Consider the following 27,619-nt stretch of genomic DNA (forward strand, 5'->3'; position numbering starts at 1 on the left):
AACATTCCATCGTCCATGCAACCAGTGCCTCATGAAGACAGACTGCCTTTTCCTTTCCCAACTGTTTGTGATAGTGACAAGGCCAATAGTGAAATTAGTGCTGCATCATCACCTTAAAAACCCAGTTCTTCGAAGATCCTAATTTTTTGTGTAACAATGAGTGCACAGAGGCAGTATGAACTTAACAACAACCTAGTGAGAGATCTGGAATTGCCTAAAGGTAAAACTCAACTGTTGGCGTCAAGACTACAACAGTGGACTTGTCTTGATAAGATAGTGAATATGACTGCATTCCATAACTGCCATATGTCATCCTTTCCATCTTCGAAAGTGAAAAGAACTTAGTATTTTATAGTGACATACAGGGACTAATGGCAGCTATGGGCACTGACTATAAAAGCAGTCAATGAAGGTTGTTCAACTCCTCGAGAGTAAGTCTCAACAGGATGCTACTGCATAACGGCATCATGTCTACACATAGACATGTTCAGAGTACCAGGCAGAAGGACTTGTGGCGTGTGTAAACACATTCAGAGCACATAGGGACAGGTACAAAGGCACACACGTTAACACGTCCAGAGCAGTTAAAGGGTTAACGAACTTTCTAGGAAATAAGAGGGCAGAAAACTATAAACATCTTGTGGAAAGTATTCTACACTGCTACAATAAACTGGGTTGCAACATGTCCTCGAAGTTACATTTTCCTAGAGTCGCACCTGGACTTCTTTCCTGTCGGCCTGGTGGCCGAGCGGTTCTAGGCACTTCAGCCCGGCAGGTTCGAATCCTGCCTCTGGCATGGATGTGTGTGATGTCCTTAGGTTAGTCAGGTTTAAGTAGTTCTAAGTTATAGGGGACTGATGACCTCAGCAGTTAAGTCCCATAGTGCTTAGAGCCTTTTTTTTTTCATCTTTTTTTTTTTTTTTTGACAACTGTGGTGCTGTAACTGACGAACATAGGGATCACATCCACCAGCAAATTTCAGACGTGGAAATGAGAGACCACGAAAAGTAGAGTGCAGATAGCAAATACTGCTGTATATTGGTCAGGGAATTACCGGCAGGGAACTACAAATGTCAAGCAAAGTGGTTGTGCCTTCAGTTATCTTCCTCTAACAGATAACACCAAGGTGAATACATGCATAAGCTTATTTAGGCAATAATGTAAAGTTATCATAAACTCCAAAACAGTAGCAAATCTTGGATTTTCATCAACATTTTCATTATCTGCACCTGAAAACATAAAGATTAGATGTTTTCATGCCGCTTACAGAAAGAAAGTAAAATTTTGCTGGCTAGTGTTATTAATGGGACAACTTGTGAGGTAATTGGGATGCTCAACTGTTGCGACATCGTCACAGAATATGTTTTATTAGAGGGAAGGATTTCTGAGGGTACTACCCATTCAAAATTTAACCTATTTAAATAACACACTCAGTACAGAACTTATGTCATTGTTCGACAAATAAATAGAGTCCCAGCAAGGAAGCATTTTGATGGAACAAATGTAACAATATATACACCATTTTCGGGAACAACAGCAGCAGAAAGTGTTAGTAGCAAGTGCATCAGCTACCAGTTGTGGCGTGTTTCTAGTAAGTTTTGTGTACTGTTTTTCTGGATAAAATGCAAGCAGACGTGCCAATACTCCAGTTACCAGTAGAATGGTTGACTAGCATTGGCCAGAGAAGTACTTAGTCTTGAGGACTTAATTATTAAATAAGAGCATAATAAAGGTACATGATATTTAGTTAAGGGGGCAATACAATTTTGAGTGGAATTTCTGTTTGGGAACACAAAATTCTGAAATTGGGGGACTGTCCTCAACATATCAATTATTAGAGTTAAGGTTGTTTAGTGAGAGCCCAATATTAAAGACTTGGAATGAATCTCCTCGGAAGAGAGAAGGCGGTATGCTGGGCCATGAATATACTTTAGGCATGGATTTGTGGAATTCTTGAAATTTTTGTGCACCTATGGTCAGAAGGTAGAAATTAAAGGACCAAGGGAAACATCAGGTAGTGGGCACTGGCCATGTTGTTATTAAGCAAATAGTACTGCGAGGCTAGTTTACAACACCGCTCACAGGTGAAGGAGCATGGCCTGGCAGGCACTATAAACACATACGGGTATGGGTGTGGAGTAATCAGATGCAACACAGGGCATTGACATACTATGAAAAAAACCATATACTGCAGTTACAGAAGTGCCTAGCATCTTGTATGTGGGGGCTGAAGCAGGCTAGAAAAATCTGATGCTATAATTATTAAGGAACACTGCATTCATCCCCTCCAGAGGGAGTACGTGAGAGTTGTAGGAAAAGGAGTATAAATAAGAGAGCCCAGGAGGTCAAGGGAGCAGTTGTGTCACTATTCTGTCTGCATCTGGAACTCCAGAGAATGATGGTAGTTTAAGTCGCAGGCCAACCGCAATGAACATTTAATGGTGAATTTGGGCACCCAGCCAGTCCACTGAATCAATCACCAAGCTCCACTGTAAAGAAGCACCACAGCCATGGTGAGGCAAGTCCGAACTTGGCACTGCAGAGGAGCAGAGAACAGGGGGGCGGCCAGCCTCTGCTCTCTGGGTGACATCATCTGACAGTCTGCAAGCTGCTGCTCTGGCACCCGGCCACTCTGTCCTTGCAATGGAGGAGCCGGGTGCCACAGCAGCAGAATCCAGTGCAGGTATTTGTGGTGACAAACATACAAGTCTATGCCCAACTTACCTTTGTATCTCTGCAGCCCCCAGCACGATTCACCCCTCTCCCCCAAATCATGTCATTCACCCTGGCATATTATGACCCCTGAGGTCAGGGGGTCATAACAACATGGTAGTATGCATTTCTCCAAAAACAGCCAAAATTACTATAAAAACAGGATTCTATCTTAAGGCATCTATTTCATTATGACAAAAATGTGTAGCCTGATTGGATTGGATTGGATTGTTTGGGGGAGGAGACCAGACAGAGAGGTCATCGGATTAGGGAGGGACGGGGAAGGAAGTCGGCCATGCCCTTTCAAAGGTACCATCCTAGCATAAGCCTGGAGCGATTTAGGGAAATCATGGAAAACCTAAATCAGGATGGGCGGATGAGGGATTGAACCATCGTCCTCTTGAATGCGAGTCCAGTGTGCTAGCCACTGCGCCACCTTGCTCAGTAATGTGTAGCTTAAGTCAGAAATTATGGAATCTGAATTATACCCTTTTTTGCTCATAAACATGCACTGCCATTTGTACTCGTGATCACAAGACTCAAAAATCAGTATTGTGTCACTGTCCTTCTCATACTCTGCCAAAATGTTTCAAAACTCCAACATAAAGATCACTGGAGGATGAAGCATACAAAAATCACACCTGCCAACACACACACTGCAGAGGTATGTCATGCGCTGTTTTTCTCATGGATTTCTCCAGCCTTGTGCCAGGTGTTGCAGCAGTTGTCCCCATTGCACGAATCTTCCTCAATGGCATTCGACACCTTATGTTCATTGCTATCTTCTTCTTATCACCACCACACATATGCCATGTTCACTAGGGTTTAATTTTACCAATGGTCACTATTATCATGCCTGGGCTGTGACATTTCACAGCCTTAGTCGCAAGTGCCACTTTGTCACGGACAAGTCAAAACAGTCATATGTGGACATCATGGTTTTTGATGTTATCCTCTCTACCCCAGATTACGGATGTCCAGCAACAGGTCCTCCAATTACAGAACCCCTCCCTTGAATTGGTTTTGACAATTGCCCAGTTGTATGACGTCTCACATACTGCTGGTCAGCAAATAGAATCCTGATGTAATGTTGTGGTGGTACAGAATGGCCCTGGTGCATCTGGTGAGGATGAAGTTGTGATGGTGCAAGCCATCTAACATAGGGGCTCTTGAACAATGTATATACAGTATTCTAGCCACCGCACCCTGTTGCTGTCGTATTACTTCGAATCTGACATATCACTATGTCCTCAGTATTGGACTGTGTCATAAGTGTTGGAAAAAAGCAATGTTATGGTAATCTGCTACTCAGCACCATAGAATGCAGTACCAGAGACCATGGATATGGATATTCAGGAAGTATCCCCATCATAGCCAGTTCCTGATCATGATTGCAACAAGTTTTTTTTTTTTTTTTATTGAGGTTTCAGTCTCTCATGACAGTTGTGCCTGCATATAGACATCAGCACAGCAGTCTGCCTGCTTCCTGCCAAAACACATTCAGACCTTACCTTTCCACAGCTATCACCATTAAAGAGATGCCTCATCGCTGAGGTGTCTCTCTATTGGTGATATGGTAAACAGCAAATCTAATTGCTTGGCCAATTCATGCTGCCTGTAACCTATAAATTAGTGACTCAATCTATTACCTTTATTGTTGTCCATGACACTAGTTCAGCCAACCTTTTCAGGTTGCTGAGGACCCATATCAATCTTTGGAATCTCTGTACTCAGAATTTCAGGATATCTTTACGGAAGGCTTACAGTATACCGTAGCCTTTCAAGCCCACATAACGTTGAAACAGTCGACTCATCCAACATTTGTTCATGCTAGGCAAATTCCTCTTGCCCTCCATTCCAGAGCGAAGGTAGAGGTGGACCAGCTCACCTCTCTCAAGATAGTGGTTCACATTTCCACTACTGAATGAGCCATACCCCTTGTCATCACTAAGAAGCCCTCTAGTAAATTGTCCCTTTGCAGCGATTTTAAGGCCACCATGAATTCACAGTCTGTGGTTATCATGTACCCATTGCCACATCCTGACGAACAGATTTCTGTGAAGCACATCACCTGTTACCTGACATTCAGCCTTTATCAATATCAACAGTTGATGACTGGGGTGGCAAGTGTCCCCACAGTTTTGGAACATATCACATCCACTATTCCATACTGCTTCAACTACCTATATGACATCTTTGTTATGAGCAAACACCTGCAAAACCTCCAGGCCCTCTTTCAAAAATCTGGGCCATGGGCCTGCATTACAGTCTTGCAGAGGTCCAAATTTTTCCATACCTCTCTTGACTATCTGAGACACATCATCTCAGGGCACGATGTCCGATACACGGAGAGTCTTGTCAGGGACATTACGGATATACTGTGTCCCTTGTCATTGCATGAACTGCAGGTTTTTTTTAAAGATAAAATTTCATATTACCACCAGTTCAAACCACAGGGCGTCCACCATTGTGCACCCCCTGCGTCTGATTCTATGGAAAGATACTCAATTTGTGGTCTCCAGCATGGGACTGGGTCTTCACCATGCTGAAGGAACATCTCCAATTGGCACGTCTAGCTACGTTCGAATCCAACAACCTACTGGTTTTGGCTACAGATGCCTCACAGCACAGCATGAGTGTGATCCTTGCATATTGGAATGCAGACCACCCGGAACAGCCACTGGTGTTTGCATCCAAATCTCTCAGTTCAGCACAGGTCCAGTACTCTCGGGTCGAGGAGGAGGCTCTGGCCATTGTATATGCAGTCACCAAATTTCACATTTTCTAATATGGCACCAAATTCCAACTAATTACAGATCACAAGCCCTTAATTTTGTTATGTATTCAATTCACCTGTGTCCCCGATAAGGCGGCCCAAAGGTTGCAGCGGCGGGTCTCATTCCTCCTCAAGTTCAGCTATGAGATTACTTTTGCCCCACGGGGCACCACTCCATCACCAATGCTTTGTACCAGCTGCCCATTGGCACAGTCCTCAAGCTCGATCAGGTGGTGCTCATGATTTCATTTGGATGTCTCCTCTCGCAAAGCAGTAGATAGTTTCCCAATCACTAGTGCCTTAGTTGCCAAGGCACATAGTCCACCTCATAGAGCAGGGCTGGTCTTATCCGCCAGGCCACTCATCTGATCTGCTTTGCCACTACTCTGTCTTGCATCATCATCTTTTGGCCTTAGATGCGAACCTCCTCATCTCCACAGACAATGCAGCTCCCTGGGTGGCCATTCCTAGGATTTTGCAGTGGCATGTATCATGTCTGTTACACAAAGGACACTGGGATGCTTCCTGGATAAAAGTCTCGGCTCACAGACATCTTTATTGCCCCAGCATTGATTGGGAGCTGGAACACTTGATTGCTGTGTGTCCCCAGAATGCAAGTCAACAAGTGGCTCCTGCGTCATCGTTCTCTCCATTATCTCCAGTAACCCAGCCCTGGGAACACATCATTGTTGATTTTGTGGGTCTGTTTCTAAATTTGTTCTGGCTGATTGTCACTCATACATTTTCCAGAGGTGGCCCAGTGCCCGTCAGCCACCACTGAGGTCACTATTCAAGCTCTCTCCAAATTTTTTTCTGTGGAAGGTCTCCCAGTTACCCTCATTTCTGACAAGAGACCCTAGTAACTGTCTCAGGTGTTTCAAGACTTCTGTGTGTGGTCAGGAATTCCCCACGTTTGCTCCCATCCTTTCACCCACAACCTAAACGGGAGGCTGAGTGAACAGTTCACACCTTTAAGACACAATGAAGAAATATCTGGAAGACTTCCACACTGAAGAGGCATTAAATTTTTTCTGGTGTCCTACTGGACATCTCCTATTACTTCCTGCAAACCCAGTGGAGCTTCTCCATGGGTGCCAGCCAAGGATGTTGCTCCATCTCCTCCATCCTGGATCTCACCAACCATCGTGTTCCAGGTTTTATGCCAGGGACAGCAGTCTGAGAGTATGGTTTTGATCAGCACCCCCACTGGATACCAACAGTCAGCATGCACCAGAACAGACACCACATCTGCATCATAGGGACAGTGGACCAGGATGTCAGGTGCCTTCAAAATCAGCTCTGCATCTGGGTTAGTACCCAACCCCGACCCAACTACAGTACCACCCTGGTCAATGGGCATCTCCTACCCTCAAGGGTTCTAGTTTCTTCTTCCACCTATGGCAGTGCCTCTGTCTGATGAACCTTCACCTTCACAGCCTCCAGCAGCAGCTTCAATGGCGTTCTCGCCAGAGTGCATAGCCCTAGTCAGTTTGATGTCACAGGAGCAGTCTCAGCCTGCCACACTGTCGCCTCCACCTTCCACACTGCTGTCGGACACCACCACAGATCCCAACATGGACTGCCCATTGCTGGTTGTGTCATCTCATGCTCCAAAAGTGGGAGAGGGCACCAGTACTCTGCTCACGTCAGCCATCCACATCTCACCCAGGGATCAGCAATGCTCAGCCCCCAGGGGGGTTGGGGTGTAGTGACCCATATAGATCCTCACCTAAGATGACAGCAAACAGTCATAAGACGCGCCACAGAAGTCATCAGGTACAGCTAGAAGTTTGACAACTACCAGAAGCCACCACTTGTGGATGTGCGTGCAGCCTCTCATCTGCACACTCTACTGGCTGTCTGACATCTTTTATAGACAAGCCCAGCCACCTCTAGCTCAGTTACATGTTTTCCTCTGTAAATGTGTTATTGAATTGTTATTGTGAGCCACTCCGTGGTTGGTAAGCCCACTACAATAAGTTGTTTTCTGAATTAATAAAGTCTGTTGTGACAGTCATCCAGTGGAGTTCTTTTGTGGTACTACTACTGCAAAAACTCCACCTGCACCTCACACAGCTCTTTGACAATAACTGACCCCAGATGAAACACAGCAGCACTTCCATATTAATTTTGCTGCTCCTTTTGAAAAGTTGATGTATTTGGTTAAATAGCAGTGATACCACTAAGGTTGACACTACCATAAAGATGTTTTCAAAGATAACTGCAATTAAGGTTTGCCTAATAAGATTGTCTAACAATCGCTCTTAATTCATATTTCATCAGTTCCAGCAATTTTACTAACTGTATGAGTGCTTCAGGTATTGACCAGCAGACAGACATCCAAACAGGGAGGGAGGGAGGGAGGGAGGGAGGGAGGGAGGGAGGAACTGTAAGTGAAAATGTTAACAACATGGCATCAGCAAGAGCAAGTGTAAAGGTTTAACACAGAAAGACAGAGACTGTATTTCAGTAAATGGATGAATCCAACTAAAGCAAATTTGTGGGAGCTGTTTCAACAAAGAGGAAGAAGAGACACGAGAAAAGTAGTGGAAATGAGCATGGTACAGAAACTAGTGGAGACTGAGGTGATGGGAATTTGAGAACTGAAGTTTGTTTTGTATGGGCAATTCCAATTTAAGCACTTCAGAGAAGCAGGTGCTGTTATGGTGGGGATGGATGGGATGGACACACAATTTTAGTTTGTGATACAACCATTAAAATTAAGTATTTTGTACTTAATGACACATTCTACCAATGGATGATCAACTCTGCTCTCAGTCCCAGCTTGGCGGCGTTCATCCGTTTCGATGTACAGTTGGTTTTTGGACATGTCCACATAAGAGGCTGTACAGAAGCTATGTTATAGTTGGAATATGGCATGGTTACTTCCACAAGTAGCCATGTCTCAAAAAGAATAGGATATGTCTCTAACAGTATGGAATATGATGAGGTAGGTAGGTGCATGGGAAAGGACTTGTTTTTCCAGGTACAAATGTGGCATGCCATAAGGATTGATATTTCGTTGATTGTTTGGGCAGTGGAACACAATTCTGGAAGATGTGGGAATGATTTTAGGAAGGATATTCCTCAGTTGAGGGTACAATTAAACAAAATGGAATCCACTACAGAAGGTGTAGTTTAAAAGTTCCAGTCCACAGTGGTAATGGGTAGTGCAGAATGTGATCCTTTATAGGTGGTTAATAGGGGTGGCTGATGTATTATGAGAATGTGTGTATTCTGTGGGAGATTTGTTTGCTGTATTGGTTTAGGGAGGTAGAACCTGTCTGTAATGGTCAAGTGAACGTCAGTATACTGGGATAGGGATTTCTCTAAAACTGCAGATACATCATCTGTCAGTAGCTTAACTACATGGGAAAGATATTTTGGTGTAGAAGTGGCCGTAAAAGCTAAACCACATCCTTAACCAGGCCTTTGGCTACGTTTCATGATGCTGTGAAATTTAGGATATCACACTCAAAATACTTTCCATCTCTCCCAAAATGACATTCCACCACCCATCCAATCTACGAAATATCCTGCTCCATCCTTATGCCACAGTACCTCATAACTACTTGCCACATTGGTCATACCCACTGATCAGCCAGGACATTATTACCATCTACCTAATAGCCGGTATGTCCACTTATGGCACGGATAACAGCAGCAATGCATTGTAGCATAGAAGCAATGAGGCCTTGGTAGGTTGCTGGAAGGAGTTCGCACTAAATCTGCACACCCAAGTTACTTAATTCCCATAAATTCCAGGAGCAGGGGGGTGGGGGGTGGGCGAATGAGCTCTGACACCACGTCACCACATTCAGGTCACATCCCGTATGTGGTGAGTTATCAACTGGAACTCATCACTGCACCACTGTGTTTCTCAAACCACTCCATCACTCTCCTGGCCTTGTGACATGGATCATTCTCTTGCTGAAAAATATCACTGCATCAGGACACATGATTGTCAGGACGGGAAGTACGTGGTCTGCAACCAGTATACGATACTCCTTGGCCATTACGGTGCCTTGGGATGCCGACAGGAATGTTCCCCAGAGCATAATGGACCTGTCACCAGATTGACTCTCTCTCTCAGTATATATGTTGAGGAGCTCTTCCCCTGGAAGACGATGGATTCATGCCCTCCCATTGGCATGATAAAGAACCGAGATCCATCAGACAATGCAATGCTCTGCCACTGCCCCAATGGCCAGTGCCAGAGGTTCACATGGCCATTTCAGTTGTAGTTGGCGATGTCATAGCACATGCATGGGTCATCAGCTGCGGAGGGTCAATTGTTAGGAGTTTTCGGTGCACTATGTGCTCACATAAACTTGTACTCTGCCCAGCATTACAGCCTGGTCACCACGTCTCCTGTTTTACCAGTTTGCCCAGCCTACAATGTCCAACATCTGTAATGAGGGGTGGCCAACCAACCCTGTGACATCCAGACTTGGTTTCATCACTTCAACACCCCACAAGGCACACAGTTTTTTTAAAATGCTCATGTCAAGCCTACGGGCCACCAAAATCTGTCCTCAGTCAAACTCTAATAGATTGCGCACCTTCCCCATTCTACATACAGACAGCACGCTTACTGATACTACATGCACATGTTGGTTGGTTGGTTTGGGAAATGAAGGGACCAAACTACAGGGTCATCAGCCGCTGTTGTACATGCAAAACACCCATGTTTCAGACATACCGTATCCCTGCAGAGGAAGGGCCTCCTATAAAAGCTGCCATCTCAACCATCACCAGCTCCCGTGAACTGCAATTGTCCGTGTAACACATCTTTCAATTTCAAAATTCCCCTGGCCTCCATCTCCACTAGTATCTGCCTCACACACTATAGTCCTATTGTCAGAAACTTAATTCCACATGACCAAAATGAAAAATGCCTATCTCTAAGCTCAAACATAACCCTAATGTTGATGCTAGTCATAAAATATGAAATAAAAATCACCATTATTAGGACACAGCTTCCAACTGCGATAAACTAACATTTATTCAATAATTTTTATTTCCTGATACTGTCACTTTTTTACATTAGTGGTTTCAACAGTTTCAAAACCATGTTCAGATGTCTATTACCTATATAGTGATAGTACAAAAATAACTGTGTCAGGAAACACAAACTGATTCAACCAGTATTACCAATCACAAATGCCTTCACATGACTATAAAATCATATTTCTGGAGTTTCTTTTCCTGTTACTGGACAAGTACTTTCACTTAACTTTGTGAAAAAAGTCTGGATGAGGATTTTTTTTTAAATAAAAATGTCACGTTATTTTTTAACTTTTATTTTTTAACTTGTAGTACATCAGAATCAAGACTTAGTGATTCACCTATACACAAAAAGGTTATTTCAAATAAAAGCTCATGTCATATTCCAGACAATCAATAAAGACACCATAAAAGAAAAGCTACTATCTATCAGTCTGTCCTTTCTTAAAAATCCATCATGCGGTCACAATTTCAGGAGTAGTACTCCTATTGTTCAGGTTATTGCTACCACCTGCAAGTACAGAATCTGATATGTCTTCTGCAACAGTCTTCAACACTCCTGCAGCACGACTTCCCCTTCCAGCAGATGGACCTAAACCAAAATCATGAATGAACTTAAATGTAAAAATTGCTCTTTGTAGAAACATTTACATTAAAATTTACTTACACAGTCAACATAAAGAAGAACATTTACTCCCACCAAAAAAAAAAATCAGTAAAACAATATTAAATCATACCACTTGTTCCTCTCTTCTGATTTTGTTACTGTGAAGAAAATTGTCTTTTGACTAAATTACTTTAAATTTTGTACAATTTAGAGACTGTTGATGAAGTTCAAGAGGAAATATGGGAGTTCTAAAATACAGCCTAATTAATATCCTTTTTTTAAAATAATTATCTTCATCTTCTGAACCTTTTCTTTTTTTTTAAATATCTCCTGCCGCCTGTACATATCTATCAGTTGCAGCATCATTTCATCTATAGCTAAAAACACTCTCCTTCCACCAAAAGCACAGAGTCGCACTCATACAGAGCTAAATCATCACAGCAGTATGCACATTCAAGAGCTTTTAATGGTTTCTTAAAAGTCAACAAAAATTTACGAGGTTCTGTTGTGTTGTTATTATCAAATTTCCAACTTCTACATATTCTTTCATATACCTCTGACTTGAGAATCCCATTATTTTGAGACAACAATTTGATTGTGACAGTGGACTGGAAGAGAAGGAGAAGTAGTGATAAAATATGAAATTGGGGAAAGGAATGAAAAATGAGGCTGCCAGGTAAAATTTTGGACAAGGCACAATTTAATCATTGCTAACCCTTGGTTTTACTAACCATGAAAGGAAGCTGTAGGTGTGGAAGGGAGCTGGACACACAACAGGTGGTTTCTGATAGATTATAAAATGCGATCTTGTCAGCAGTTCACATGTTGAGAGACATAGCATGGTAAAATTATATACCTCATAATTTAGCAGCAACCTTCCACAAGTATGGTTTAAAAAAGTTTCTTTAGCTCAAACCATTACCAGTTTCAGATTCCTACAGATCCAACCTCAGATGCCTTCTTACAGCTTTCCTTTCTTTCCTAATGAAACCTTGTTGTGTGTTCATTACTTAGTGCACAACATCAGCAACAAATATAAAATGTGGTCCCAGCAGGAAAGAAAGGAAAGCTGTAAGAAGCTGTCTGAAGATAGCTTTGTAAGAATCCAAAATGTGTAATGGTTTGAGTTAAATAAACTTTCTTAAGCCATACTTGTGGCTGGTTGCTGCTTAAATTATAAACCTTATAAGATTATATACAGTAGAGCGTTGATTATCCGAAGTAATTGGGGGACAAGGGTGTTCGGAAAACTGGTTTGTTCGGATAATCGAACTGTACATGTTTATTTGCCAAAAAGAAGTACTGTACAGTAAATTTATTCATAAAAACAGGCATCTCCTTTAGTATTACAAAGTAACTTACAAAGGCAACTTCAGTAGGAATATATAGTATGTGGTACAGTTTATTAAACAAAAATATATAAATATTACAGACGCATTTCACATGAACAATACACACAGTTTACAAAATTAATGTTTAAAAAAATCCTTTATTTTGCTCTGTCTAAGCAAGCCTACACACTTACGAGCAGCTAAGTCACGTACTTTTTTCATTACAGATGTCTGAAACTGGTCACTTTCATCTTGGGCTTCAAACCATCGCAAGGCAGTATCTAAACAAGTGAACGCCTCAGAGGCTGTATACTTTCATCTTCACTTTCTTAGAAGCAATGTTCCACCAGCGGTGGACCAGTGCTGCGACTACTGTGGGAAACTTGCTTTGGGAGTGAGGAGGATGATGGACGGTAGAATGGGAGAGTAACAGGTGCTAGAGAGTACACAGTTCGGTTAAGCGGTCGTTCGGTTGACCGACGTTCAGATAATCGACGCTCTACTGTAATGGTAAGACACAGAGTTTGAGAGAAAAAATAGGCTTCAGAACATTTCCAGAAGCAAATATGGACCATGGTCAAAATTTATTGGTTATGAACTATAGAATAAAAGTGAAGAAGTTGCACAAAGTCAGTAAGTTAAGGAGATAGGACATGACTAAATTCAAAGATCATTGGTTGTCAAGAGTTTCAAAGGCAGCATTAGACAACAATTGAAAAACAGGGTAAAGGAAAAGAACAGAAGAAGAAGAATGGGTCACTTTGAGAGATGAAATAGTGAAGGCAGACAAGGCTCAAATAGCCAAAAGACAAGGCCTAGTAGAAATCGTTTGATAACACAAGAGGCACTGAATTTAATTGATGGAGGGAGGAAACACAAAAATTTGGTAAATAGAGCGGGCAAAAAGGGGACAGAGACATCTAAAACATGAAACTGGCGAAAGTGCCCAATGGCAAAGTAGGCATGGCTACAGAAGAAAGACAAATCTGTTGAAACATGCTTAACAATAAGAAAGATAGATGATGCCTACTGGAAAATTAAAGAAATCTTGCAAGAGAAGCAGCTGTATATCAAGAGATCAGTTGACAAGCCAGTAAGAAGCAGGGAAGGGAAGGCTGGTACTATGTGTGTGTCATGCAACAGCAAGGCCACTACATTGCAATCATTTTATGCTGAAGTCTCTACCGTGCTTATACCTTACTTCCATGACCTGGCTCTCTACTGCTTTTTACTGGACTATATTTTGGATTGCTGTGTTATGGATTAGTGATGGATTTGCTTGACACTGGACGACCCGGATTATGATAATCAGAATAAAATGGGAGAAATCAGAGCTCACATGGAAAGATTTAAGTGTTTGTTTCTCCTGCGTGCTGTTCAGGAGTGGAACAGTAGGGAAGTAGTTTAAAGGTGGTTTGATGAACCCTCTGCCAGGCACTTAATTGTGAACTGCAGAGCAATCACATAAATGTAAATGTATTCCAGTTCACAAAGCCAGGGAAGCATTCACCACAACCATTCACACCATTTCAGCCAAAAGACAAAGGCTGTGACTCAAGCTACAGATGTCTGGAGCTCCAATTTCAGGTGAATAACATAACCAACATTGCTTAACAGAGTGCTTTTCTGTTATCTACTATACCCCAAATAAGGACAATATTATGAAAAGGATGCTTGCTACTCAACATCATATAGTGGAGATGCTGAGCCACAAATAGGCACAACAAAAAAGCTGCCATCAAGGAAGCTTTTGGCCAAAAAGGCCTTCATTATAAATAAATAAATAAACACACACACAAACACAAACACACACACACACACACACACACACACACACACACACACACACACACACACACACACACACACACACGGCCAGAGCATCGGGCTACTGAGGCCAGACTCAATATCGCAAATAATATGTCTACCACAAAAATTACATTCTCAAAATAAACCTGAGTTAGATTTGTCTGATAGCCATAGTTTGCTCTCTAAGCATTAGAAAACCCTTGTTCTAGCAGCTTGGCTCAAATTATTCCATTATTGCAAGAAGTCACATCAATCGTATGCTGCGTGGGCAGCTGATCTCAAAGGGGTGACTTGTAAGTGACGATTTTTGTGTGAAAATCAAAATTGTAAACAATCCTATACTGACTCATTAGTGGATGATGTAATAATTACACACAGACCCGATAAAGTTTGTGTACAGGCTTTGAAATTAATTGAAGAAATGTTAACAATAGCAATAATATTTGCAGCACAGCCCAATTTGGAGAAATCAACATGGCCTCTACAAAAGAGCTTAAAATATCAAATGCAGCACAGAAAAATTTTGGTGAAAGTGAAGAAGATACCACAAAACGGCATTCCCATTCATTAACATCACAGTAAGCTTGATCAGAACTCATCCAGTTCATCATCGCGAGTGTGTGCATGCAGGTGTGTGTGTGTGTGTGTGTGTGTGTGTGTGTGTGTGTGTGTGTGTGTGTGTGTGTGTGTGTGTAAACCTATTAAATGACACTCATGCATTCCCTCCCACCGCAGTTGCATTCATCACACACTCCTTCTATTGTGAACATGAAATGGTGCTATAAATGGGATTAAAATTAACTAAAAGAAAGACACTGAGAAATGTGATTGGCTGACCACTCACAGAAAACATAGGTGAGCCAGTCAGCCTGTAAACACATTAAAGAAGATCTCTCTAATTTTTTTGGAAACATGTTGGATGCATCACAAAACCTTAAATCTCTCCCCTTTGGGTTTGAATGATACCTGAAATAGAGGGCAGATCTGTCAGCAAAACTGCCACTGCCCACTGGTCGGAAAATGAAACACAGTCTAACAGAATGTGGTGCACAGCGATCTGTATGCCACAAGCACCACACACTGGAGGGTCCTCTCACCAGAGCAAGAAGGTATGCAACATAGGGCAGTGGTCTATGCGAAGATGACTAAGGAGCAACTCATCCCATCGACGTGGCTGGAAGGTGTTATGCCATGGCCGCATTGTGTTCTTTACTAGACTCAGCTTATTGTCTGCTACTGCTGGCCACTCACCCTCCCATCAATGCAAGACTATCTCAATAGCAAGGCAATAACATGCAGGGGGCGGGCACACCAAACTAACTGAGCATTGTGACGCACCTCCTTCGCTACTAAATCTGCTCTTTCATTCCCCACATTACTCAGTGCCCTGGCACCCAGCAGAGAGACGCCTCCTTCCACAGTAATTGTAGCTGGAGGAGAGCAACCTGGATATTCTGGACTACCTTTTCTGTTAGGTACAAGTGTTGTATAGAGTGAAGGGCACTCACAGAATTGGAACAGGCAAGAAATTTAATACTCGAATCATGCATGTCTCGTAACCTCAAGTGCCAACAAGATCTCGTACAATTCTGCATCGAAGACAATAAAGACCTGAGACATTGAGACCTTGAGGACACAATCAGGGACAACAACAGAACAACCAAAAGAGCCACCTTGTTTCGATCCATCCATAAAGACAGTTGTAAATGTGTGAAGCTCCGTTATAATGTCTTTAAACAATGTATTAAAAACATATGCAGGAGTGCAACCTCTCCTGTACTGCACTAAGTCTGTAACTACTCTGGGCCTTTGCAGTAACAAGGCTGACAGATGGTTAAAATTCCTGGATCTGGGGTTGTTCCTACTCCACACTAAGGGACTGCAGCATACGCCGCATGCACATTTCAGATGGGTTCATGGATGACTGGAGAAAAGATGGCCCAGAAGTGGACAAGCAGCAGTATGGTATGCCAGTGTATTCAGGCTGCAAGGAACTCGCATGCCTAACACACCATGAGGAGTTGCCATCTGACATTGTGGTGCACCAGCCACAACACATCCCCTCATGGTGATGATGGATAGCGTCAATCATCTTCAGATAAGAAGACCTTGCCGATCTATACACTGTGCACAAATAGTGTAGCTGCGAAAGTATGAAAGCCCTATAAAATTGGAGCAGGCACTTTATGACATTCAGAGCCTTCAGGGTTCTGACTTTCTGGTCTCTCAGGTGTGGCAGCCACAATTTCGAGTATAAATAAGGCCCAGAAACCTCACTGAGTCTTTAAAACATAGAACAGTGTCCCTCATATCCAAGGTAGGTAAATTAAAAATGGACACACACACACACACACACACACACACACACACACACACACACACACACACAATCGTGTGGGAGGCAGTCATGAAAGTATCACTGATTAAGTTGCTCTAGAATACTGTGTCTCCAAGTAGTGTCATATGCCTTACTGATGTCAAATAGAATACTGAGACAGCAATGTCTACAAAGGAAAGCTTGCTGAACAGCTGCCTCTAGCAGGTCAGTTTATCGACAGTGGTCTGAAATCTCCATAATGCACACTGAGTCCAGCTAAGACGTTGCCTGGTCTCTAACAACCAGACCAGATGACAATCATTTGCTCAAGGGTCTTCTGAGATAGCTTGTTAAAGCAATACTCTGGTAACTATTGGGACACATGCAATCCCTTCCTAGTACAAGGAGAGGGATCAAAACTGCCTCTCTCCAAGACTGGGAAAGTGACTTGTCTGCTACATCAAATTAAAACATTCAAGGGGGATTTCCTTTGACACTGTAGACAAATGTTGAAACTTTCAGGAACAGATCTGGTTGTGACTGGATGCAGTATCACAAGTCTCAGAAAGTGCCACTTACAGCTCCCACAGGGAGAAAGGGGATTTGTAAGATTTAGAACTGTTGGATCTGAAATCCACCTTGCACATTTTTACAGTTGCACCATAGCTGTGACACCCAGGATCCTAGTTGGCATTGACAGTAGTCTTTGCAAAATGCTCTGAGATCATCTGAGCAATGTCTCCAGGTGTTGTTTGGAGATACCCTTGTTTCAGCACTGACTATACTGGTAAATGACTGTATACCAGAAATCCTCAGGATGGCTTCCTATGCCCCCGTAGAACAAGTGGATCAGTTGATGGAACGCTTTCCATGGCCTTTCCTTGCTCTCCTTAAGTACACATCGAGGCTTGGCTGTCCTGACTCTAAAGGCTCAGCTGTGAGCTGTTGAGCAGCAGTCATCAGGGCACCAAGATACAGACTGCTTTCTAATATGACTGAAGACTTTGGGATCAATAAGTCAGCGGCATGATGGATCACTTGTGTGATATGGCCCACCCATTCCTAGACCTTGTCACGGTGTTCAAACACAGCCAGCTGGGTGAACAGCATCTAGTTAGCCCTGCTGACCATCCATTTCAGTGGTGTCTGTTCAAGCTTGTTGGGAATTACTTGTTTCTACCAACAGGATCCCATTTCAAGGCACTTCAAAGATCCCCAAGTACTAACAATGTAATATAAACCTTTTTGTATGTAGAAAAGTGAGACTTTCTGAAAGCTACCCTCTTTCCATTTAACTATAAGAAACACTTTCTGGCCACCAGCACATGTTCTGTTAATAGAGATTGAAAGACACTTCGTAAACACCAAGTCTGGAGCACTGGCAAAAAGAGCCCTCCTGTTTGATTGTCCACCCTTTCCACTGAGAGGAGGAAGAGAAAATTTTGAAGGATCCGTCCCAGACCCATGAGCGGCTAGAGAAACAAAAGTCCACCTAGACAAAGCCACACATGCCTCGGTAAACTCTATACAACTAAAGTGCAGCATGTTACCCAGAGGTCACCTGTTAATGGCTGTCCCACTTCAACAACAATGTATCTCATCAGTGCACAGCACACGAGATTGAGGGTTTTTGTATAGAGGTTTTTACCATCCTCGGAATCCTGGCATTTGAGCCAAGATGCCCGTTCCCTGTGATACACAATGTTTCACTGCCACTCTACATAGTGGTCGTTGAAGCATGCCCAGAGCTAACGATGACAAGGATTGGCGGTACTTACCAGTCCCCAGCTCAGGAACCCCAGAGTCACCACGCTCGTACCCAGGAAATGAATGATAAGCCCCTAAGAGCTTCGTCTTTGTCATTCAACTCAGGCTTCAAACCCCAACATCCATTTATGGACAAAACTGAAAAAATTGAACAGCGGTGGCTCATATTGGACTCGCAGCCTTTATGTAACCATTCTACCATCCAACCTTGCTATAACAACAGCAGGAAGCAGTACCCAGGGTGCCCAGTTCTGTTCACTCGGTGGGCATCTAGGGAAATGCACTGTGCACATCGCTGTAAACAAGTAAATGTGACAGAACTTTACAAAAGCGAAATTGCATTGCACAAATGACACTGCACCAGCATGAACATGTTTTAGCCTCAGCTGAAACCTTTCACAGAGCAACTGTAAAAGTTCTCTCTATCATTAACACTCAACAGCCAATTAATAAAATTTCTTATTTAAACCAATTCACCAATTCCTATTACAAATGAGGAAACCTATGCTGCACTTGGTTCTCTGTCTCTTCAGCTGACATAACAAGGTTACAGTCCAACAGCAAACACCGATTACTTCTGAGCACTAAATGCACAGTAACAGTACAAAAAGTCAGTTGTCTCATTACTTTCTTAGCTGTGCCATCAAGTCATCAAGTACAAGACATTTTTGAGATGGATGGTTTTTCATATTTTCATTGTAAAATAGTAGGTGCCAGCAACATTGTAACAGCAGTTGTACCACTCAATCTCCATTCTCTGTGCACTGAAATTTCAGAACTATTTGCACCACACTTAGGGTGTGCAAATAATTATGTAGCTCACATTCAGCTAAAGTCTTCTGTAGGATGTCTCTACTTTAGAGCTAGACCAGTGTCAGTAGCATTGCAAGATTATCTCAAGTTGAAATTAGTTTGTCTGGTGCAACAAGACAACCTCACAGCCGTCACATCTAGTTAATGGGCAAAATCGTTGGTAGTGATATGAAAACTAAATGGCTCCATTGGTGACTTTAAATAAACTATGTAAGCACAATCAGAAAGTAATGTCTATGCCATTCCACAGACAAGACTATCAGATGGGCAGTACTTTCAAAAACCGACCTTTCTGATGCTAATTTGCGTCTGCTACTAAATGAACAGTCCAACCAATTCATAGCCATCAACACTACATTGGAATTGTACAGATACAACAGATTGCCTTGCAAAATTGCTAGGGTGCTAACAATTTTCAAACGATTTTTTTGAAACAACTATTTCAAAACATTTAGAGCAAAATATATTACTGCACTATACATTAGCAAGTAGCACTACAGGGGAACACCATCTTGCGAACTTATGTCTACTGTTCCAGAGACTCCAACAAAATGGACTGAAGAGTAACCAACAAAAGAGTGAATTCTTTCAAGGTCAAGTGGAGTACTTCTGCCACATATTGAGTTGTAAAAGACTTCAACTAACTTGGCAGCATGTGGAAGCCATAGAAAAATCCAGGTGCCTTTGAACTTAAAAGACCTTCAGTCATCTCTTTGTATAAATTATCATGCAAAATGTATACCAAATACCACCTAGACTGCCAGAGCCCTTAATAATCTATGTAAGAAAGATCTAAAATAGGAATGCTCACAGTAGTCTCAGGAGAGCCTTCACAAGTTAAACTGTTTATTATTCACTCCTCGCCTGGTACTCTATGATCCATTGAAACACCTTATCCTTGCAAGCATGGCATCAAGGCCATTCTGTCTTATTTAAAGCGATGATGGGTGTGAACAGCTAATCCCTTATGCCTCCAAAACACTGGCTTCAGCCCAGATCACTCTCAAATAAATCAACAACAAAAATAAAAAAATAAAAAATAAAAAAATAAAAAAAATCTCTGGCTATCATATTTGGCATCCAAAAATTCCGCATATTTCTTTACAGCACAAAATTTCACCTCATAACAGACCATAAACCATTAATTTCCTTCCTGAGTCCTAAGAACTGCCTTCCGTAAAAAATGACATGCCTACAATGCTGGGTCCTCTTTCTCAAAAATGACAATCATTCAATTCACTATCAGCCAACAGTACAACATGCCAACACAATGCCCTATCCAGACCACCTATGGGACCAGATCTCACATCTGGCTCTTAGAAAACACTGTGCTTGCAAATAGATGACACCTTACAGAACTACCTATAAGCGTACCCTGTAACTGCACTGTACTTGTAAACGATATAGCGAGGAACCACACCTCATACAAATTACTACATTCCTTCAAGGAAATCTGAACATATTTTTTCCATAAAAAACAGGATCCAGATGGTACAGGGAGTACTGACAATGACTCCAAGATGGTCAAACCACCCCGCCCCCACCCCCACTGCATTAGGTTGTCGTCGCTATTGAAGAGGAAGAGGAAGAGGAAGAGGAAGAGGAAGAGGAAGAGGAAGAGGAAGAGGAAGAGGAAGAGGAAGAGGAAGAGGAAGAGGAAGAGGAAGAGGAAGAGGAAGAGGAAGAGGAAGAGGAAGAGGAAGAGGAAGAGGAAGAGGAAGAGGAAGAGGAAGAGGAAGAGGAAGAATTAGCAGTAGTTCCTGTCATCATCATCGTTGTCGTCGTCGTCGTCATCGTCGGTGGGTGGTTGGGTGATTGGGTGGTTGGTTGGTTGCAAGTTAAGAGAAAAATGTAGGCCAATTATGAAAGCACATAGAAGTGGCAAAATCAAGGCACTGAAAGCAAAACTGATGCCCGAGCTGAGAAATAATTTAAGGAGAAGTAAAAATACATGGATCCAACTGGTACATAGGTCAGAGCAGACACCTGGTCTCCCAGAACTCATCTGTGGTGAGAGAAACTACACCAGCATCTGACTCCCCCCACCAATACTTTTAAGAGGAAAGACAGTTGCAGAGTAAAGAATGCCTTCAAGTCAGAAGTACCACAAAAATAAAAGTGAGAAGGCTAGAAATGTAATGAACTCAGTTAGCCCATCAACAATGTAACAATAATAAAGGCAGCAGGTGGGTGGGCCCAAGTGAGTGTCGCTGGGGTTCTGCATGTGATGGCAGCCAATCCACCCACAACCCTCCCACCCCCTACCCATTACAGTCAATGCATTTGAAGGGGAACAGCACCAACTATTCAATGGTGTGCTAGCCCTAAAACAGAAAATATGGCGCAGCAGAAAAAGGGGCAAACCACATCTAAAGCAATTAAACCAAGGCTAAAAGTGGGATGACAGTGACAGCTAGCAAAGGAGGTAGGGTCAAGAGGCTCCCACACCCGATATATGGCAAGAATGTTGCAACCCCAACTACTGCTGTCTCCATCTCGAAGGTATTATTAAAATTGTTATGTCTGAGAGTAAAAACCACTTTCACAGAGAAAATGGAGAAACAGCTCTACAGTCTGCAAGTCATCCTTTGATATTAGAGGCAAGGAATCCAGAAGACCATGCTTAGCATGGAGAGCCAGAAGAAAGGGGCATTCCACCAGGATTTGAGCTACTAACTGTAAGGCTCCACAACCACAACAAGGGTGTGGCTTGTTACGTAAAACTACGGGTTAGTCTAATATCACCGATGTGGAGGTGACATAGGACAGTGGATTCCTTCCAGAAGGAATGGAAAGGAAGAACATTAGTGTTGAATGTCTCATCAACATCACAGTCATTAGAAATGGAGCACAAGCTTGGATTAGAGAGGATGGGGAAGGAAATTGACCATGCCCTTTCAGAGGAATCACTTTAGGGAAATCATGCAAAACCTAACTCTGAATGGTTGAATGGGGATTTGAACTGTCATCCTCCCAAAAGTGAGTAGGAACAGAAGGAAGAGTGCCAAGCAGCACAATTCTCCTTAATAGTGTGAAATTTATTAAAGGGGACAGTAGTCCACCAGATGCTGTCCCATTTATGAATGTGCAAAGATCTTATCTGCACTTGCAAATCCACACCTGGAATCGTCGAAGAGTAATCGCTTCTCTAGCCAAATGGTTGGCCACTTCATTGCCTGAGATACCTACATGATTTGGAATACACAGAAAGACAACCGAGCAGGCAGTTCAGGTAGGTCATAACAGATTGGTATGATGTGATGGCATTCAGGAAAAGCATGTTGGATCACTAGTTCCAACATAACCAGATGGTAGATTTAGGATTTTCCCTCCTGGAAACCACACTGATGGGGTCAAAAGGCTCTGTGATTCAAGAACCTAGCACAATCAGTGGGCCTATCATCCTTTCAAGAAGTTTGCAGAGCACATTGGTCAGGTTAAGTGGCTGGTACCTGTCGATGGACATTAGATCTTTGCCTGGCCAAAGGATTGAGACCGTAATACTGCCTCGACATAGTGAAGGAAAGACACCTTCAAGCCAAACAAGACTGAAGACCATGGAGAAATGGAGCCTTTGAGTAACATTCACATGTTGGATCATCTGATTATGAACTGAATCCGCAACTAGGGCTCTGCATTGTGATAAGCAAGGCATTATCCAGTTTCAAATCAGTGAAATATTCGTTACATAATTCAGTGTGGCAGGTGGCAGAATTGGGGGGGGGAGTGAGAGGTCTTCTTCTTGTCACTTATGCATCTGAAAGACCACTGAGGCTGTTACAAAGTGGGGCTCAATATTTTCAACAAGTCCTGGCACACTGCCACAAACACCCTCCTGAAGGAAGGGAACCAGAACAGTTGTTGATCTTCAGTGGCCAAGAAGACTATGGAACTAGAATGAGACAGAGTGATCCCAGTATTACTTCTTACTGTGTTTAATTAGACAGCAAGCCTTAGTGTGAAGCTTATTAAAAGTGAAGAGGGTGGTCAGTGAAGGATGCACCTCGAGATTTTGCAGGATCTTTCAACAATCCTAAATAGCTGTTGCAATGCCTTTGGTCCACCAAGGCCTCTGCTGGCAGTAGAGGGGGCTTGCAGAAAGGGGAATAGAAGTTCCAGTAGCATCACAGGACAGACACCCACCACGACCTCACCAATGCAATCTGATACAAATAGACTAGGGTGACAGTTGGCTCTTTGAAGAGCTCTATGTGGTATAGCCTGTCACATGGTGACAAGGAAGTGACAGGATCACCAGAAAGGGGTCAGTGTCACAAAGGTCATCACATAGCTACTGCTGCAGTGAAGCCACAATACTGGCAGAAGAGAGTGTAAGGCTGATAGCTGAATAGGTGTCATGGGCAGCAATAAAGCTGGTAGGAGTACTGTCATTGAGGAGGCACAGAACAAGATTGGAAAGAAGTTGGTTAATCAGAATTTCTTTACCACAGGGACCCCTCTACTCACTGGGGTTGTTTCGCACTGAGGTTCCCAAGCAACAGAAAAGGGGAAGAGAGTTGCTGGGTAAAGGAAGTTATCTCAAAGTAACTGCACTGCATGCAGGTAAATAAACTTCACAAATGTTGATTGCACAGGTTGTTTGCATTCACACTGCTATTATTTCCAATCAGGTACGGGGGGATTCCACTGACAACATCTATGCAAACCAATGTAATATTCACACAAACTATGTTGATACTTAGTGTGGTGGCTGTTGGGGGTCAGTTCATGGGAAATGCCTTTACAATGGCTCCCAACAGCCACCTTGCCGAGTCTCAACTTAGTCTTGGGAAAGGGTCATCAGTGAATTGTGTTTTTTGGAGAGCAACACACATTGCAGAACAAGAGGAAATTAATTGTAGCTCCAGCAGGTGACAGTAATATTCACTGCAGTTCCATTTTATCATCACACTGATGGTGTCACAGTTACGTGTAAAGAGACCATGTCCCAGGAGAGTGGAACAACATTAATGAACAACGAACATCAGTTTGGAGTTGGACAGAGTGGGGGGCATGGGGTTGGGGGGAGGGGGAGGGGGAGGAGGTGGTGTTGCCCCAGGAGTCTCCGGAGTTTCTTCTCCTCCTCTTTCACAACTTTCAGCAGTTGAGATTCTTGTGATGGCTTATCCACTGTTATCTGTAAATTTTTGGGGAGAGGGTACCCAGGAGGGAGCCCTGCCACCAGTATATGCTGGAGGAAGAAGCTGTGTCTCTGGATGGATACAAGGATTGGTACCTGAAGATGGTGCCACAGGAACAACAAAGGGGAGAGTGTGTCAGCTCCATGTTCAAGTTACTCATGCAACTAACATATGTCACCACAGAGGAAATAAACTCACCATGTACTGCTAATGATCTAGCCACAGTTGTGGCAAAAGTCAACATTACTGAGACTGGATACAAATGATTACATTTCTTCTGAGCTTCAAAATATGACAGATAACCTCTGACCTTCGATTTACGAATTTTGTATTTCTAGAGTAGGATGGCACACTTCACAAAATGGGGAGGGTGGTGGTTCTTGAAACTTACACAGATGTGTGGTAGCACACCAATGATTTCCTGTAAAGTAGTCAGCCACAGTCTGCAAATTGGGTCACGTGTACAGGAAGACATATGCCTGAAGCACTGGTATTTAAAACATCAAAATGGGTAAAATGATTTAACACAGTATGTTGAGTATGGGAAATACTGCTTCTCATCACAGTTTTAAACATGAAATTGACCTTGCCTGGATGCGTATCCCCTCAAAAGTGAGGATGAATGCCCCAGGGTCTACCTTGTAGTCTGGTGGGGCTCAATGTACCAAGTACTTGCATAGTTCTTTGTCTGTCTGCAGCATTGGGTCCAAATAAAAAATTAATCCCTGTAACACATTGATGTTCTTATGGGGTGTAATGGTCACAGATAAATCAACAAGTTGATTAAAAGAAAGTAAAACCTTGAACTGGGAAGAATTTGCCACCTTAATCAACATGGAATCACTTCACAAACTGCTACACAACTCTACTGTTGCAAACCAAAATAATTGAGTGGAGTAACTGTCTGCAAATCACTTGGTTTTGTTTCCATGCTGTGGCCTAGCCAAGGAGGGAAAAAGGTCCTAGGGTCTTAATGATCAGTGCTAAATTGCAGTCTGTTTGAAGAGACTGCCAGAGCTTCTGGACCACAAGCTGATAACTTTGGTCATTTCACGACACCCCCCCCCCCCCCACACACACACACACACACACGGGCAGGCTACAATGCTGGGTACTGGTTGACCAACCATGCAGGAACTGCACAACCTGTAAAAAAATTTGAAAAATGTTGATTTCAAACCCAAGTGTAAGGAATGAACATAAATTAACCAAAATATGTGGTGTAAAAGAAGGGAACAAGGTGGGAAAATCATCCCAACACCCCACACAGTAGTTAGGAAGTCAGTGGGGGATCTATCCTAGAGTATAAGGATATAGTCAGTGAGTAAAATTGTATATATATATATATATATATATATATATATATATATATATATATATATATATATATATATATATATATATAAGATTAGGAAATCAGACACTAAAATCAGTTAGTGATTTTTTGCTGTTTGGGCAAAAAATAAATGACAATGGCCAAAATATGTAGGATATAAATGCAGATAGGCAATATCAGGTATAGTGTTTCTGAAAAAGGGAAATCTGTTAACACTAAAAATTAATTTAAGTGTTATGATGTCATTTTTATAGGTATTTTCCTGCAACAGTAAAGAAATTTGGACAATGAACAGTTCATACAACAAAAAGCTTTTGAAAAGTGGTGAAAGGTCTTGCTATGAAATTAGTCTCACTTATTTAGAAGACACCCCATGCACCACAGACCTTGCCAAGGCAGGTTGGCTTGGGTGCCTCAAGGATACAGATGGCGACTCTGTGGATGGAACCACAATGGAGGGATATATGTACAGAGGCCTGAGTAACCAGTGGTTCCTGAAGTGGGGCAGCAGACTTTCCAGTAGTTACAAAGGCAACAGGCTGGTAGATTGATCTGGCCTTGCAATATTATCTAATGTGGTCTTGCTATGCTGGTACTGCAAACATCTGAAATTAAGGGGAAACTATATTCATCATTTATTTTCCTGAGGGCATGCAACTTTACTCTATGGTGGAAAAACCCTCATTAGGATCTCTGGAGGAGGACTACTCAGGAGGACGTCATCACAAAAAACAAAACTGGTATTCTGTGGGTTGGAGAATGGAATGTTATAACCCTTAATTGTGTAGGCATGTTGGAGAATTTAAAAAGGGAAATAGATAGGTTAAGTCAGATATAGTGAGAAAAAATGAAGTGTGGTGGAAGGAAGTACAGGACTTCGGTTCATGCCAGGACATGCTCACAATTCAAGATCAAACAGGCGTAATGTAAGACGAGACCAAATAATGAATCAGAAAAATGGAATGTGGATAAGCTACAGTGAACAACACACAATGTGTTATCATAGGCAAGACAGAAAAGAACTCAACACCCACCACAGCAGTGCAAGTTTATATGCCAACTAGCTCTGCAGATGAAGAGATTGAAAGATTGTATGAAGAGATAAAGGAAATTATTCAAATAGTTGAGAGAGACAAAAATTTAAATGTGAATTGGGGACTGGAATTCAACAGAAGGAAAGGGAAGAGAAGGAAAGGTAACAGGAGAACATGGGCTGGGAGAAGAAATGACAGAGGAAGCCACCAGGCAGAATTCTGTACAGGCCATAATTGATTCTTCACTAGCAAATGGTTTAAGAATAATGAAAGAAGGTTTTATATGTGGAAGGGATGCAGGAAGGTATTAAACTGATTACAAAATGGTAAGACAGAGCTCAGAACCAAATTTTAAACTGCAAGTCATTTAAAGGGGCAGATGTAGACTGACCATAATTTATTAGTTATGAACAGCGGATTAAAACTGAAGAGATTGCAAAAACTGAAGGAACTAGAGGTAGTTGTGACTTTTAGAGGGAAAATTAGGCAACCTTGGACTAAAACAGGGGAAATAAATGCAATAGAAGAAGAATTGCTAGAATTGAGAGATGAAACAGGGAAGAAATACAATAGAAAAAGAAAGGGTAATTTTGAAAGCTGAAACAGGGAAGTTACCAGAGGATCACATGGATAAAAAGGTAAGACTTAGTAGAAATATGTAAGTAACAAGAGAGATATTGAATTTTAACTGACAAAAGAAGAAAACATAAATGTGCAACAAATGAAGCAAACAAAAGTGAACACAGACGTTTAAAAAATGAGACTGCCAAAGTGCAAAATGGCTAAGCAGGACTGACTACAGGACCAAAGCAAAACTACAGATGCCTGAATAATTACAGGAAAGATAGATATCACCTATAGAAAAATTAAAGAGGCCTTTGGACAAAAGATAATCTGCTGTATGATTATCTTGTGTTCAGATTCCAGCCAGTATTATGCAAAGATGGGAAAGCAGAAAGATGGAGGGAA

At 42.3% G+C, this 27,619-nt stretch overlaps 1 protein-coding gene across 3 annotated transcripts in view; it reads right to left on the reverse strand.

Moving 5' to 3' along the window:
- Positions 1–10,775: 10,775 nt before the first annotated feature.
- Positions 10,776–27,619, reverse strand: part of LOC126297456 (probable low affinity copper uptake protein 2) — a 66,000-nt gene continuing 49,156 nt past the window's right edge. For all 3 annotated transcript variants that reach the window (XM_049988316.1, XM_049988317.1, XM_049988318.1), the window contains exon 5: positions 10,776–11,087. In XM_049988316.1, the coding sequence (XP_049844273.1) occupies positions 10,951–11,087 (137 nt within the window). In that variant the 3' untranslated portion in view covers positions 10,776–10,950. The remainder of the gene's footprint in view (positions 11,088–27,619) is intronic.

The sequence above is a fragment of the Schistocerca gregaria genome, chromosome X (assembly GCF_023897955.1).
Source record: "Schistocerca gregaria isolate iqSchGreg1 chromosome X, iqSchGreg1.2, whole genome shotgun sequence".
Lineage (NCBI taxonomy): Eukaryota > Metazoa > Arthropoda > Insecta > Orthoptera > Acrididae > Schistocerca > Schistocerca gregaria.